Source organism: Caloenas nicobarica, chromosome 3 (assembly GCF_036013445.1).
Source record: "Caloenas nicobarica isolate bCalNic1 chromosome 3, bCalNic1.hap1, whole genome shotgun sequence".
NCBI lineage: Eukaryota > Metazoa > Chordata > Aves > Columbiformes > Columbidae > Caloenas > Caloenas nicobarica.
In genome coordinates, this window is record NC_088247.1 from 59,910,790 (window position 1) to 59,926,802 (window position 16,013).

Sequence of the window (16,013 nt, forward strand, 5' to 3'; positions counted from 1 at the left end):
TATTGTGAGGATTGCTGGCTGTAGGATCAGGACAGAAAAAATAAGGCAGCCAGAAGATGACCAGCTAGCCAGTGGCCCAGTGCTTCAGAGTTTCACTTGTTTTAGATGACATGGGATCTGCATAGTTAAGAATCCTGCATTGTGATAACTGCTTACCTGACCTTTGTACCAGAAGTCCAACAGAGTTTTGATATTGGTTCCCTTAAAGCTTACAACGCAGGAAAGTTGTGGTACAGATTTGGTCAGTAGGTTCACATTCTGAGGTAGCTAAATTTCCAGCAAATCATGTCCTTAGCCTTTATAGTTTCTCTTCAGGTTTTGAACACATGGTCACTGTCTGAATAGACATGCTCCTATAAATTTGCAATGTCATTATCTAGAAGAATAAGAGAATCTGATCAGAACTGATCCATGCTGGTCGGAAGTAAAACTTTACCTAGATCAGTAAGTTACTCTTCCTTCAGTGCAGGACACAGGTGGTTTTAGTGCTATGAGACAGCAAATGAAGTGGGATCATGTGCTTAGTTCAAAGTAGTATCTCCACGCCAGCTGACAGTGTCACTCTTGCTTCCTCAATTAAATGCTGGAAGAGATGCCGATGTGTGGCTGCTGAGACAGCCAACATGCTTTTAAAGCATGCATTTTTCTTTAAGCAAAGAACTATTTATTTACTTGCTAATAAATATTTACCTACTGATCATTCTAACAAAATCTGTTAACCTTCTAAGAAAAAATGACCTTCGTTCTTTTACAAGAGCTATATAGATAACCCTTTGTAGAGGCTTGTTGAGTACTTCAGGATATACTTGCTAAGCAACAACCAAGAATTTGACATAACTTATAATCGGCAGTGATTACAGTTTCTGAACTCCTTTCACGCTGCCCGGTACCACACAATTCTTGCTTTCTGAACCCAAAAGTCAAAGTCTAGTGTGCCCTGTGTTGCAAAATAAAATGATTTTGGCATCAACTCTGGTACCTCCAGCTTCCAAATTTCCTGGGACTGGGAAGCCAAAGAAATCCTGTCTCCTCTTCTGTAAGGCCATCCTCAGTCTAGAGTAATTGATTATGCAAATGTCCCCCCATTAAACAATTTTACTGTGTTTTCTGAGGTGCAGGTCACTAGCCCTGCCAGGAAATTGTGTGTAAACTTCCTCTTATAAGCTGAGCATGCTCTGTGTTGTAAATAGTGAAGTTCTGATGAACAAGATCCTTTTTCAAGTCTTGTTAAGCTGAAGCATAAATTAATTTGTAAACAGTTCATACCCAGTTGTTCTGCACTAACATCATCCTTTACACTCCACAGTTGTCCATTTTTGCTCTGTAGTGTTGTCTTCCCTAACATGCTGACAGTGAGTCGTTAACACTTTTCAGCCCCTTTTTTGCTAGGCTAAACAGACCTGTCTTGGGTGGGTTCCTGCTGTGAGACTCTTCCTTCTCCTTGGCACCCCAGTTGTTCTTTGCACTTCTTCCAGGCTGAACTTGTTGAATATGGGTAACTAGAATTGTGCACAATCTTCCAATTTCCATTCACCTCCTGTATGTAAGAGGTGAGCAACCTCAGGGGAGGTGAGGAATGGTGGTTTGAAACATACGGAGCCAAGGTTTCCAGTAAGTTATAAACTACAACAATCTTTAATGTTGGCTGCAAACTGCCACTGAAAGAAGCTCTACAAAGAAATGAGAGATAGAATATCTTGTGTATAATAAAGATACCATGTGCTGCACCAGAGTGTGAGCATCGCTGAACCTTCTTTTTTTTTTTTTTTTTTAAAATCAGTGTTTTGGTGAAGGCTGCTTTGGTTGCCCCGGGTCTAGTAGAGCTGCTCTTTCCCTCTCTTGGCAAGTTCCACCGGCACCAGTTTCTCTCTGTGCTGGCTCATCCAGCACAAGGGGCTCTTCACATATTTCCTGGAGAAGAAAAACAAAACCGAAAAGCCCACAAAGGTTTGCCATTGAATGCCGCTGGCAGAGTGCTCCCCGTGCTCCACAGGCTGCCGCTAAGGGCACGGCTGTGCAGCCCCCCCGCCCCCCGGTAGCCGAACCCCGAACCCCCGGGGATGCTCCGGCGGCCCCGGCGCTTCCCCGCCGCACGATCCTCCCCGCGCCGGGGGTTTGTGCCGCTCGTTCAAGAGGAGGGAGGAGGGGGGCACGGGGGGGCGCAGCGCAGGCCGGAGCAGGGACTCCAGTTCCTCAGTGACCGCGGCGATGGAGAGCCCGCCGGCTCCGGCAGCGCCATTAGCGCCGGGCTTTCTGCACTGGGATAATTGCTCTTAATTAGGCTGTAAACAACCTCCTTCAAGCCTGGCTGAGTCGCAGCGTTACCCTTTAGGAAAAAAAATATTATCTGGTAATCTAAAAAACCCAGCTGCAGGATGACCCATCGCACTAGGCTGTTCACGGCGTTAGTCGCTTCCGGTGTCAAAAAGTATGTGTCTTATTTTCAGTTTTAATCTTTCTACGTGTGCCTTCAAGCCTTTTTCTCTGGGTGTCATTTGTCCTACCGACAGGCGGCAGCCTGCTGGCAGCTGGGAGAGGGCGAAGGAGTCTGCATCGTCCTGGCAAGCCTGGGCATGCAGGTCAACTGGGGGATGCTACCTCCCTTGTAGCAACACGCCACCAGCTGTGGTGATGCCTGACTCTCACCCCAAGCCACCAGCCCTGCAAAAAGAATTGTCCACTATACCGTTTTCACTATCGTTTCTTTATCCTTTTATTGATTACGCTGATAACTTCTGAGTCCGAAAAAATCAAGTAGCTGCTGTAGAGCAGCTCTTTGAACAGATCAGGAGAGTGCTGGATTTTAAAAAACAGGGATGCTTAGGTTTTTTACCTCTTTTATGGCCAAAAACTCCTGAAAAGAAGGGGGACAGTAGCAAATTGATAGTATTATAAAAATTGCCAGTTAATATGGTCAATGACACTTGCATTTGGAGATCGTGAGTACACAGCATGTGTATCAGCAGACTGTTTAATTCTGTTCTCCAAATTGATGTGCTACTTTTGTTGAACATATGTCATTCCAAGGGCCACTCTGCTTCTGAGGGATGAGAAAAGACAGTCAAGACACAAAACCAGTTGGAATGGTTCATATTAAAGGAGAAGACACATGGCATTCATGTCACCAACACTCTCTCATTGCTCTTCTACCCTTTTTATGTGGTGAGATGGGAACACAAAACTCATGCTGGAAAAACCTTTTTTGAGTATATGAGCTTATGGAGTCCACAGAGCCACAAGGCTCAGTAAATGCACAAAAAATGCCCATCTAGAAGAGCTATCAAAACTCACATGGAGACTTGAGATATTTGAGATAGGGCCTCTCTCCTTCCCTTTTTTTGCATGCAAGCCAAGACAAACAGCCCTAAATGTGAGAACACAGCCCACCTCCTCTCCAAGAATGCCAGTCAGCAAACGTGCTGTGGAGCCAGGCCTGGCTGCATGCATTCATAGAATCATAGAACTGTTTTGATTGGAAAAGACCTTTAAGATCATCAAGTCCAACCATTAACCTAGTACTGTCAAGTCCACCTCTAAACAATGTCCCTAAGAACCTCATCTACACGTCTTTTAAACACCCCCAGGGATGGTGACACAACTACTTCCCTGGGCAGCCTGTTCCAATGCCTGACAACCCTTTCCGTGAAGAATTTTTTCCTAATATCCAATTGAAACCTCCCTTGGCACAACTTGAGGATGTTTCTTCTCATCCTATCTCATTCCTCACAGAGATGCTGGAAACACCACTACTTTTGGGCCAGTCCTTCTGCACCAACAAAACGTGTACTTGGCCACCGAGATCAACATGTGCAAGCTCAAGCGTTGAGAGAATCTGATTTCTCCAGAAAAAAAAAAAAAATCAGGTTCCTTTTTTGTTTTAGAATGCAGCATTGAAAGGCTTTGTCCCTCTGGCACGCAGGGGATGCAGTCATAGGCTCAGTACTTACTGTTTAGCTAGTTCCATGGATATTTGCTCCAAAGAGCATCCTTTCGTCTCTGGTATAAACACAATAACAAAAGCCAGGGATGCTAGGCTCATTATTGTGTAAATGAAACAGACCCAGGCCAAGCCAATGAGCTCTACAAAGGAAGAAAACATTTTTAAATTTTCAAATGTCACAAAAATTTTTCCATTGCCATATTTCTACAGGATACAGCCCCAAACGCACAGGAGAAGTTAGAAAGAAGTTATTCTTGGCTCACTTACTTGTGCCTGGATATAATATGCAAAAGAAGAGTGGTTTTGCTTTTTGTAATAGTCCTTATGAAAGAAAGTGGAAGAACCCATATTGACCTGCTTAGCATAAACCTATTGATTTGTTTGCGGTCACTTGGGATGGTAGCAGTGAGCAGCCATTATTACTGATTTGTGCGAAGTCACTGGGCTTACAAGTGCCTCGAATCTCCACTGGTGTCTGGCTTTATTGCAAATTCTTTCATGGAGCAAAACCAAGCATATTTCACACCGTTGCTATTGTTTCCAGCTAATCCTCGCCGTCTGTCAGTTCCCAGCATTTCCACTGCAACTCCTGAGTCCTGGGCCAGAAAGGGATCAAAGAGTGAACTCCTGATGGGGCCAGCCAAGAGCTGGTGGCTTTCTTAGCCTGCTGTCCAGGGACAGGTAGGTCCTCAGGCTGAGGAATGCATTCTGCAGCCATTGGAGGGTAAAGCATGTACAAACCCAACAGGCTGCTGCAGGCCCCTTGGCCTTTTTCACTGCTAAAACTAAGTCAGACAGGTGAAACATTTGTCAGTTGTGTTATGAGCTAAAAATTGTAGCTGAAGCTGTTAATTCACTCGGTGCCTTCTGTATCAGATACCCAAGTGCAGGTGCTCCTGGCCACCATGACCTCCACATGTATTCACTCGAAAACAGAATTTCCAATTCTTCATTTCTGCCATAGACTAGAAACGCATATTTGCTGGTAGTTACATTTCCATAAATCCAGATTAGACCCAGCTAAGCCAATAGAGTTACTGTGGCTCATTGAAACTGAGACCAGAATAACAGCTAGATGTGCATTAACAAGTAAAACTGCACAATAGGAGTGAAACAGCTGATGCTGAGGGCCCGAGATCTGGTTTTGGGGACATTTCCTTAGGAATAGCTCTCATTTGGACCAAGGACTGAGCAAGTATTGGCAGCTGGAGTGCATTCACTATGCATTTTCTGGTTTAGTTTGTTTGGGTTTTTTGTGGTTTGTTTGGTTTTGTATTTGGTTTTTGTTTGCTTTGTTTTGTTTTGCTTTGTTTTATTTGATTTTTCCAAAAGGTTGTGCAGTTCAGGACTGCCCCGTGATGCAAACCAAAGGTCAGGGAGTGGGGGAAACTGGGTGATTTGCTTCTGAAGAGGACCCTTGATTTAACTAAAGTGCTAATGTGGACACAATGAGTTTGAACTGGCATATTTTTCCTAATTTTAATCAGGATAGTAATCAGGGAGTTTCCTCTCTTTTGAACCCCATTTTAGTCACAGAACACACTCATTTTCAAATCTGTCTCAAAAAGCATCTAGCAGGATGAAAATCACCTCAACTTTTTTGGGTTGATTGCCTGCCTCTAGTGGAGAGTGATGTAAAGGAAACCTGGAATTTCTGTTCCCTTATATATTTTGATTTTCTACACATATTTTCCTCAGAATAAGACTGAAAACTAAAATTTGCAAAACTTCTTATGCGATAAAATAGAAAAAAATATTTGCCAATCAATGAATTTTAACATCATCATTTAACCTACTCCCTTGCTTATCATCACATTCTAAGTTACTATACAGACCTTTCTGTAAGGAAAAGCTCTCAAAGCCGGGACATTCCTGTGAAAAGGAATGATTTCAATAGGATTGTCTTTAAAAATATTTGATCAGTAAAGCTGCAGTCTAATCTAGAGCAGAACTGCCATTGACTTCAGAAAACGCAGGACTAAATCCTAAGTATTATGTATTTTCAATCTACTAAGGAAATGGTGTTTTAAGAATTGGGGTTCACAGCCTATGGAGTCACAGTGCAAGGTGCTCTGATAACCAGCATCATGAGGCTATTATTACTAGCACAAACTTAGAAAGATGTGGTGGAAACAATGAAGTTACACTAACAAATGGCATCTAAACAAAGATCTGAAATTGGCTCCTGGGGCATCATGGCTGCAATTTCATCAATGTTACTTGTATAGGAAAGATTTGTTATGCCCACTAGGAGAATATCAGCTTGGAAGGACACAGAGAAATCTTACCGGTTACAGTCAAAAATGTCAAGGAGATGAGGAGATTTATACCCCAGTTCATGCTAGATGTCAAAGCCATGGCCCGTCCTCTGATCCCACCAGGGAAAATTTCACTTAGGACCAGCCAGGACACTGAAACAGAAGAAGAAAAAAAAAAAAAAAGACGTGTTGTCTTTGAAAGGATGACTTTCCTTGCTGAAAATTGAGGTAGTCCATGAGTTCAGGTGGGGCCGCCTGGAAGAATAAGGTGGTTTTCGGGGTCAGGGTGAGCCCAAGCCCTTGAGGACCACCCATGCTCTCCAATCAGCGTGCCGCAGTCAGCATTGCCCTGGGGCATCATTCGTGCCTGGCATCCCGCGACCGAGCCACAGGTGGCACCAGCACTGCCTGGCAGTGCCAGCGCACACGGAACCAGGGAAGCTCAGAAAACCTTGGGAACCTGAGCTCTGACTGCACATCTGTGTAGGAAAGGGAGCTCTGACTAAATAACTCTCCAGTGACGTAATGCTAATGGAAGTGGGGCAGCAAACCAAAATAATCTCCAGCCTCGGAGCGGCACTGTGTGTTTATGCCACCTCATAAGTCAACCTGCCATACTGAAGCAAGTTTGCTATTCCAGCTGTCTGCTCCATATAAATGAGATTGCTGAGGCATAAATGAAGAGAGAGGGCCTGATTTTTGGCTCCTTCATATCACACCACATCACAGGTGATCTAAATGCTGGTGTTGCTGGCCCACAAAAACAAATCCAGTCATGAAGACCTGGCTGTGTAACCACCTTGATAGCAAGGGAAGACAAGAAAAAGAGACACTACATTTCTGCACCATTCCTGGTTATTAAAAAAAAAGAAAAAATAATAAAAAACAGCACCCCCCTTTTGGTCATAAGCGAGATGCATTAGCAAGAGGTTGCTGCGTGGAAAGGTTGTGGGTTAGCAGACGATCACAACACAAGAACAGAGAGAAACATGTGGATGAACTGTATCTTCAGACCCTAAGACCTGGCCATTACAGATTGCTCCTGTGCAATGTTGTTTCTGCATAATCACAGATGGGAGATTCGTCAGGATACTGACACTGGACAATCTTCAAGTTGCATTTCAAAAATAGTCTCCTGTACATCTGGATGTGCACCGTGCTGGAATATCTCTTTGGATGCTTACAGGATTCCTGCATGACAGTACTGGTAAAGGTAGAAAAGAAAAAAAGACATGAAGGAGACTATGAAGGACCAACTGAAAGGGGAGAAATAACCCCTGGCCATTGAGTCAACAGGGCAGATTAAAGCAAACTCTAGATTTCTTTGTACCACAGATTTGAGTTTGATAATGTTTTCTGGAGCTTGCCAAGATTTCATTTATTTATTAAGGAAAAAATATAAAAAGCTTCACTCCCACAGTGGGAGAGACCTGGCAAAGTGCTGGTTTTATTCTGGAGAGTCAAGACCACACTGCACAATGGCCTCACACTGTTACACACGGCCATAATACAGCCGCCGTGTCTGACAGCAGCCCTAGAGAGGCTTTTCTTTCTTTTTCTGACTTGGATCACAGCAACATTTAATACACTTTATGCCGATGAGGCAAACGTTGCTGTGAAGAAATGCCCTGAGCATTTTCTGGAGGGTCTCTACACATGGCAGGGGGCAGAGTGGTGAAGAAGAGAACTGGCTTCTCAAGCAGGTGTTTTTCCCTGCCAGGCCAGCTAGCCCTGCACCACAGCAAAACCAGGCCCTGGCAATGCATGGGGATCTCCTTATTGTAATTTGTCCCCCTTCACCACCAGGACTGTTGAAATACGTGTTGTTAGTCACAGCCAATACAACATGTCACGACAGGCTGAAACGCAAAGCAGCAAGTCCAGATGAGCTTCAGCAGTGTGACGGGCACCAGGGGACGGCTTGTGCCACACCTGAAGTGTATGGCACTGTGGCTGCTGCGATACCGTGCATTTTTCCAAGGACAGATTGGCCCTGTCAGGCTAACTACGAGTTGTCTGGAGGTTTGAAATGTATTATTTGCCTGTTAAAAAACCAAAAGACTTGGGCGTCTGCATCAGCTGCAGTAGTGCCTAGCTACTCCTATTTCAATGAGTTATTTAGTTCAGATGGATCCCACCGATACACCAGATCTGTTCTTCATGTCTGCTAATGGTAGCTACTTCCTCTGGCACGGCTCTGACCGCTGCTTGGCTGGTTAGGAGTGGAGAGGCTTATTCCCAATGGAGAATGAGCAGTTGTAGAAATCTGAGACTTATTACATTTTATTTATTCCTTTCCCCAAGCTGAGGCAGTGATAACGATCGATTCTTTGCTTTTAGCACCTCTCTGGGATTGCTTTTACTATTTGCACTTTTGCCAAAAAGCAGCAGCTGCTGTAGGTATGGCAGGGATATGGCTGTCTCTTGGGGAGCCAGTAACTAGGTTCAGGCTCCCATTCATAATGACTGCTGCTACCTTGTGCGCTGTGTGCATGCAGCTCTGCAGAAATTTAACCTGCATGCTGCCAAAGTCGCTGCCAAAGTCACTGCGAAGTCTAACCAACAACATTTTACAGGGAAAATCAGCCCATCCTTGTAAAGAGGATCCAGATAACCCCACCACATCTCCATCCACTACATAATCTAACGTTATTTCAAAAAGATGCCGTGTCAGTAACCACATTGCACACACTCAATGGGTTTCAGCATCTGCTCCAGCCACCCTTGGCTGATATTTGTGGAACAGATGGGAAAAGAGCTGGCGCTTTCCAGGTCAGATGTGGGTAAGAGATGAGGCTAAGGGCTCAGCATGAGTCTCTGTACTAGATTCACCAACTAGGGGATGTGTTCATGCAGTGGCTGCAGTTAATAACTCACCTTTGCTGACCTGCAGTGAGTTGTATGTTGACAGCAGTTAAGAAAAATTGTACACTTCAATGGTCATTTATTATAGTATAATCTAGAGAAAAGAACACCCACTGCAAATGCAGAAGAAAATATTGCATTGGATCAGGAAGTTTAACCGTTTCATTAAATATTCACAGAAGCTCGATGCCCTGACATTCCTTGCCCAAAGAGGAAGAGCAGAGGATTCAGGTACACAAGCAACCCCTCGACCAGGATGGTGACATTCACCTCTAAACAAAGCCACTGGCGCTGTAAAGGCAGAAATCAGAATAATAATGCAAGATTTCAGCTGCTCCGTTAAGGCTGAATAAGTTGCATAATGGTGCACAGTGCTGGGACTACATTTTAGATACCATAGAAGGTGGTTTCTTTAAGCACTTTAACTGATACTTAATGAGAGAAAAAAAGCAAATCTTGCTTAAGTGCTGAGCAGGAGTAGTTCAAGATGTAACTCACAAAGATGCTCTGTCATATTGGTTATAATATTTCAAATTCAATGTTCTTGTAGAAATGGAAATCCAGTACCCTACCACATTTTGTTTCAAAAGGAGAACAATTTTAGAATAACCCTGCTTTCTATAAAGAAATTAAAATGATCAGGGTAAATGCTTTAATGCTGTTATGGAAAATGTTTAAATGACCTGATTAGAGGCTTGAAACACACAACCAAATAAGATAAAAAGAAATAGATCAGCATAGTTAAACAACCGAATGAAAAAAGCTTTCAGAAATAGAAATATGCCTTCTGTAAAGGTGTATGCTGTGTCCAAAAAAGAAAATACAGTATAAATTCTGAAAAGTTACTTGCAATACCATCACCAGGCAGCTGGCTGAGAGGATATGAGGCCAGGGAGAGAGGAGGTGATACATGCCAGCATTGAAGAAATTGTTCCATTGAGATGCAGGAAGGGGTCACCCTGGTAAACTTCTGTACCGAGCTCCTGGCTGGAGCTAGGATAAAGCTAAATGATCTCAGCTGGAAGAAGGAAAGGAGGATATGTGCAGTGTTTTGAGGAAGAGTTGTCTAGTTTTTGCTGAGGAAAGCCATGCATCTCTGAAAGAGTTAGGGAACATGGATATTGAAATGAATGAGCCAGTGTGCTTTTCAGTTTCAAAGAGATTTGGTGAAGTATCATGGGATAGAAAAGAAGGTATTCATATGGATCAATCACTGTTTATAATAGGAAACAAAGGACACGGCCAATTTTCACAGTGGAAGGAGATTACTAGATCTGCTCAGTGTATTTCCAGATATCTCAAGAAAGGGAGGTGAAAGCATGTGCAAGACTTACTGATGGTACAAAATTATTTGGGGTAATAAAAATGAAGAAGGATCATAAAGAATTGCAAAAGGATCTCAAAGTATCGAGTACTTCGAAAAAAAGGCCCATGAAATTCTTTATCAACACATGCAAAGTAACATGCAGGGAGAAAACCGGCAACCAGTACCCACACCAGCATGCCAGGACTGCTCAGGGCAGAAGTGCTGAAGCCTCAGTAGTTCAGCGACAGCATCAGCTCCTGTGAGGCAGAGGTCATGGATGCAAACAGAGGCTTGGCAATTATCAGGAAGGGAATGCTGAATGTGCTACTGTGTCTGTCGTGTCTCTGGCTTTGCTGTGTTGCATGCAGATTGGGTCAGCTCAGAACTAGATGAGCCAGGGAGAAAGGTGTGTAATGGGCTCTGCAAAGAGCAATTAAACAGACGAGGACTCTTCAGCTTAGATAACGTACAGTGGAGGGAAAGAAAGTTGAAGCAAAGATGAACAGAGGGGAGAGGTTTTCATTACAATTTTAAAGAGGCAAACCAAGAGAATCCAAGCGAAGTTACCAGGGGCAGCAGTTAGGGGGAGTGGGAGGATGTGCTTTTGATGACAATGCACACAGTTCAACTATGGACTCACTTCCGCAGGATGCTTCGGGTGTGAAAAATATTAGTGGGTTAAAATTATTAAATGTGGGGTGTTGAAACATTATTACTTTGTATGTGTGGAAAAATCCTTCAAGGACTACAGTTCACAATAGTGAAAACAAATCCCCAACAATTTTCTTGAAGTCCCTAAATTACTGATAGCCAGAAGGACGCACTGTGCATGCCGCATGTGCCTTTTCTTACATATTTTCCTTCAGCATCTGCTACTGGCTACGGTTGGAGGCAGGGTAACAGATTGATTGAGTGGCCCTTTTGTTTGAGCTAACATAGCCAACTTAATGAGCTTTACATTTGGGCGCTAAGCAAAGAGATGTCTCAAACCCTCACATGATTTCTTCCATACTTACTTACTTTACAGCTATGCAGTAAACAAAAAAATATTTTAAAAAATTAACAGACTTACATCAGAGGAGCAGAAACATCTGAGAACATCTGAGAGATACTGTGAGCTTGAGGGTACTTGACATTCAAGTGAGGTGCATGAATGAAAAATGTCCTTGTTTTGACCTTATTCCTGCCAGGAGGCAGAAGCAAATTGGAAGCTGCTCAGCAGCTCTCATTAATGAAATATTGGATTCCCTTGGTATTCATTTGTTGCTTAGCACTTTTTCCTTTCCTATACATGTATTGTGTGAGATCAAGTTCTTTATGGTATGATTTAGAAAGCGGCCGTTGCAATACTTGAAAGAATTCAAGTTTCTGAGGTATAAACTCTGGAAAGAGATTAAGTGGACTTACAGCTTAGGAGGGAAGTAGGCACAAGTATGTAAAACTTTGAAATGGAGGACTGGGTTGTTAGCAACAAGAGGTCTGAGGGAAGATAAGGAAGGGATTATCCCACCGGCAATGCAGGCAGACGATCTAAGAACATGTAACAAATGGTCACTGCTGGGGAAGGATGCAAGCAAGCCGCTGCAAAGCTGCCATGAGAGGAAGGAAGACAAAGGACACAGCTAATGGCTGGCTTTGCCCAGACCAGATTTTTTTTCCAGGCTTATGAAACCCCACAGGTTTTTCATTTACCCTATTTCTGACTCTGCTGGGTATTAACACAAATAGCTAGATGGCTAACTGCTCCTCGCAAAAGGCCAGCTTCAACACTGGTTTGCCTTGATTTCAAATGGCACGTTGCAGGGGATGGCATAAACCTTTGCGGTGTGCATGGCGATAAGGTGTGTACCTATGAGGGCAGACGGCACCGTGGCAGAGCTGGGATTTGGGACGGGGGGGACTTGCTGCTGTACGGCACCACCACTGTCCTGGCACCCACAAACCCACAAAAATACGGCCCCTGCAAAGGTTTTTGCAGTACCTCTGGTGAAGGGGGTTTAGGGGCGCTGCCAAAAGTGAGGGATGCTTAGACTGGAAAGAAGAGAGGGTGAGAGGGAGTTTGTCCTTTTCCAAAAAGAGGTAGCATACAAGAAAAGTGGACTGAAACTCTGCCCATGCCTTTGTGCAAGAGGCCAAAGCAGAAAACCATGACTGGCATTAAAAATCAATGAATCTGCTTAATGAAAGCCATTTGTCTCTGGCTCTGGCCCATAATATGAGACTGAAGTGGCTGCTCAAAATGAATAACAGGCAAATATGGAGCAAACAAGCGGCTATAATGCTTTGGAGAGCGTGTAAACTACCAGCAGAGTGCCATCCTGCCAAGGGTCAAGTCAAACCCTGTGTGTGCCCATTAAAAGGAGAGGAATTCCTCTATTGCTGAGCAATAGGGGAGTCGGGAGAAGCCTCAGCTAATCTCACGTCTCTGGCTGCATCCTGATCTTTGCAGAAGGTGGCAATATATACTTTTCTATGACTTCCAAGGCACTTCTCTATGAGCAGCTTTATGACTACTGGTTGAAAGTTACCTGGTACCATTGGTGTTCCAAAAAAAGCTGATGTGGTGTGGCAAATCTTAAATTATTTTTCTTGTGCTACACTGTGTTTCTGTTTCTAATGGTTAATTCTTTAGGTTGACTCCTTGAAATAACATATGTTAGGACAAGTGGGATTTAATCCTTTTATCTCTGAGGCTGTATCAGAGTACATAAAAATTGTTGTCTGGTGTTTGTACTATTTGCATCACTATGTAATAGGCTGAACACTCACGTGCTTTTTTTAAGGAACTTTGCAGTGTACCATGGAAATCACCCTTCACTTGCACCTCCTCCAGTTTATGTTAGAACAACAGGAGCATTTTGGGGGAAGAGACTTTGAGACCAACACTTGAGCTCCTTCCCCTGTTTTCTGGGCCACTTGAGAAGTAGGGCTCCGAGACATACTTCACCTCTGATTTTCCCCAGCCATCCTTCCTCCCCTAACCTTCTCACCACTGTGAGCCTGCATTTTAACTTTTTTTTTTTTACTGTTGTAATTTTCATTTCCATGAACTTGAAAAAAAAATGTAATGCCTGGTATAGATTTTCATGTTTCATGCAAGTTGTTCAATGTATTCTTAAACCTGATTTCAGTGATCTTCAATTACCATCCATTTTCAGCTTGAAAGAGTAGTCACAAACAAGAAGAGCTTTCTTACAGGCAGTGATTCCAATATGAAGAATTGCTGGGCAAGAAATGATAGATGTATAAGGTTCTGGGAGTGGTAGAATTTTCTTAGTTAATGTGATTTGTGGCCCATCTTGTGCAATAACAGTACTCAGCTGCAAATACATCAGTCGGATGCATCGTAATTTTACTGTAGGCAGGTATGTAATAGTGTGTACCTGTTTTCAGGTCCCCTAATAGAAGCTGATTTGAAATGATGTATGAGATGACAATTCTATTTGCACCTGGATTTCACAGCTACTGTCTTTCTCTCTTGTCCTTTTCTATATAGACACTTATACTGTCCCATAAAGGCAGAACAACTTGCAGGGCAAACAGAAAGAAAAAAAGAGAGGAAAAAAAAAAAAAGAAGAAAACCAGCTTTCAAGGGAGAATGTGCTTGTTATAATAAGCTTATTATAAGAATACTGTCATCAAAAAAAAAAGCCTTTTAATTAAAACCTGAAATGTGTATTCCTGTTTTTAGTTGTTTATTTGTTCAGAATATTGAATCCAGGATAATCCTCCGAGGCATTTGCAGAGGAATGACTGCAGAAGCCAGAGGGTCTAATTCATGAAGAAGTTGTGCTTGAATTAGTTCAGATTATCACATATTTCACTTTTTAAAACTACAGAGAGGAGAAATTACCCAGCTGGGTGGGGTAAATGACCCTGTTTTTCCAGTATCTAAAGGCCAATACTGGTCCTTAAGGGGGCGCCCAACAGAAAAGTGCTGTTGGGACACTGGGCCTTTGCAATTTAAGCCTTTGCTCTTGCAAAATAGAGGTTTGTGCATATGCTTCAGAAAATGCCCAGTGGAAAGGATAAGCAACCTGTTACAACAGTGATGTATTTGGTGAGAGGCCTGCAATGATCAAGTCCCTCACCGGCCGTTGCTGCTCGTGCTTTGCTTTGGTTGCTGCTGGAGGGCAGCAGCAAGGAGGAAGGTGTGAAGGCTCTGGGCGACCCACCACAATGTGTCTTTTAGAATTCTCCTTTGTTCATAACAGTTTTCTGACTTAGGGTGGTTTTTCAAAGGCATCAGAAGCTAGGGGCCCTCCTGTGTCCCGTTTCACTGGCTTTCCTCCCAGAGCTCAATATGACATTGAAACTCAGATGCTGTGGGGAGGAACAGTCTCCAAACTCCATGCACTGACTTACCATCGGGCCATCCCCTCTGCATTTAGGCTGCCAGTCTCCACCTTCCTTAGCAGTGACTGGACATTTTTACCTTTCTACCACTATTATCTTCTCATATGTTATAATACATGTTTTAGTTTGGTGATCTTTATAAATGAAATAAAATATGATCTTTGCACTTGAAGTCCTACTGACAGTTCTAGTTTTTGCACAAATCTGGCCCAAGATTGGATTCCCCCTAAAAAATTCCTCCCAAGTCTCTCTCCCAAGGGAAACTGCATTTTATGAAGCTTGACATATGCCCTATAAATTTTTCACAGATTTCAGTGTCACAATGATCTTCTCTCCAGAACATGGTCAAGGAAAACGAATGCAAAATCTTTCATTGTCTTTGATATGATTATCAAAGGCCACTTTTACTGAATGATTAAATGCAACACTTGACCTACAAAGTAAGAAAGGTAAATTTCGCTAATGATATGCAGCCTTGATTATCATATGAAAGCTTGTAGGAGATGGTATGCTAGACTCACTTGACAGTGCACCACTTTACAGAATATAATGTCCCTGTAGAACAAAAGGGGATTGTTAGGCCAAATTTCTAGTTAGAATTGCAGCAAGACTCATTCTCTAGAACTTTTTATAAAGTGGGTCTGGAGGTAAAATGCTTCATTTTGGCCAGCAGCTACTAACTAATCTGAGTCAAACTTTACAACTATGCCTAATTTTAGGCACAGGAGCCATTCCTCTTAAACAGTGCCTTTGTATCAATAGGTTTATTAACATATAACTATTACTAGAGAGATATTTATATAATCCAGAGCACCGAGATCAGAATATTGGCTCCAATCACTGTTTAAGTGGACCGTAGTATGCCAAAACACAAGTAGTCCCCTGCCTTTTCTAGGTAGTTCTCAGAGGGCCAAATTTTGTGTTCAGTAGCAGCAGATTGAACCACTGTCATTGCAGAGAGACGGGAGCGTTGGCTGGGGCATGCTGCTGTGGCTCCCTCTTTTCACAGTACCAAGCTCTCCATCTTTCAGAAGGCAAAGCCCATGGCCTGATCTGTCAAGACTTTCCCTCGTTCATATACTTGAAAGTAAAGTTATGAAGAGGAGCACAGAAGTCAGTGAAAATGATGTCCTACATTTCAGTTATGGACATCAGTACACAGTTGAAGTTCAGCCTTGGCATTGAAAAAGACTACTCTGCTTCTTGCAAAATGGAGTCCTGAAATATTTAAGAAGAGCCTCCCAGTGACATTGCCATGTCTTGTTACTGTGAAAGCAATTTTTTCCTT

The 16,013-nt window shown here is 43.1% G+C and overlaps 1 protein-coding gene across 1 annotated transcript in view; it reads right to left on the minus strand.

Moving 5' to 3' along the window:
- Positions 1–1,304: 1,304 nt before the first annotated feature.
- Positions 1,305–16,013, minus strand: part of SLC2A12 (solute carrier family 2 member 12) — a 32,425-nt gene continuing 17,716 nt past the window's right edge. The window contains exons 3-5 of the mRNA XM_065632773.1: positions 6,229–6,351; positions 3,948–4,080; positions 1,305–1,911 (exon numbers count right to left, since the gene is read on the minus strand). Coding sequence (XP_065488845.1) covers positions 1,815–1,911; positions 3,948–4,080; positions 6,229–6,351 — 353 coding nt within the window. The 3' untranslated portion in view covers positions 1,305–1,814. The remainder of the gene's footprint in view (positions 1,912–3,947; positions 4,081–6,228; positions 6,352–16,013) is intronic.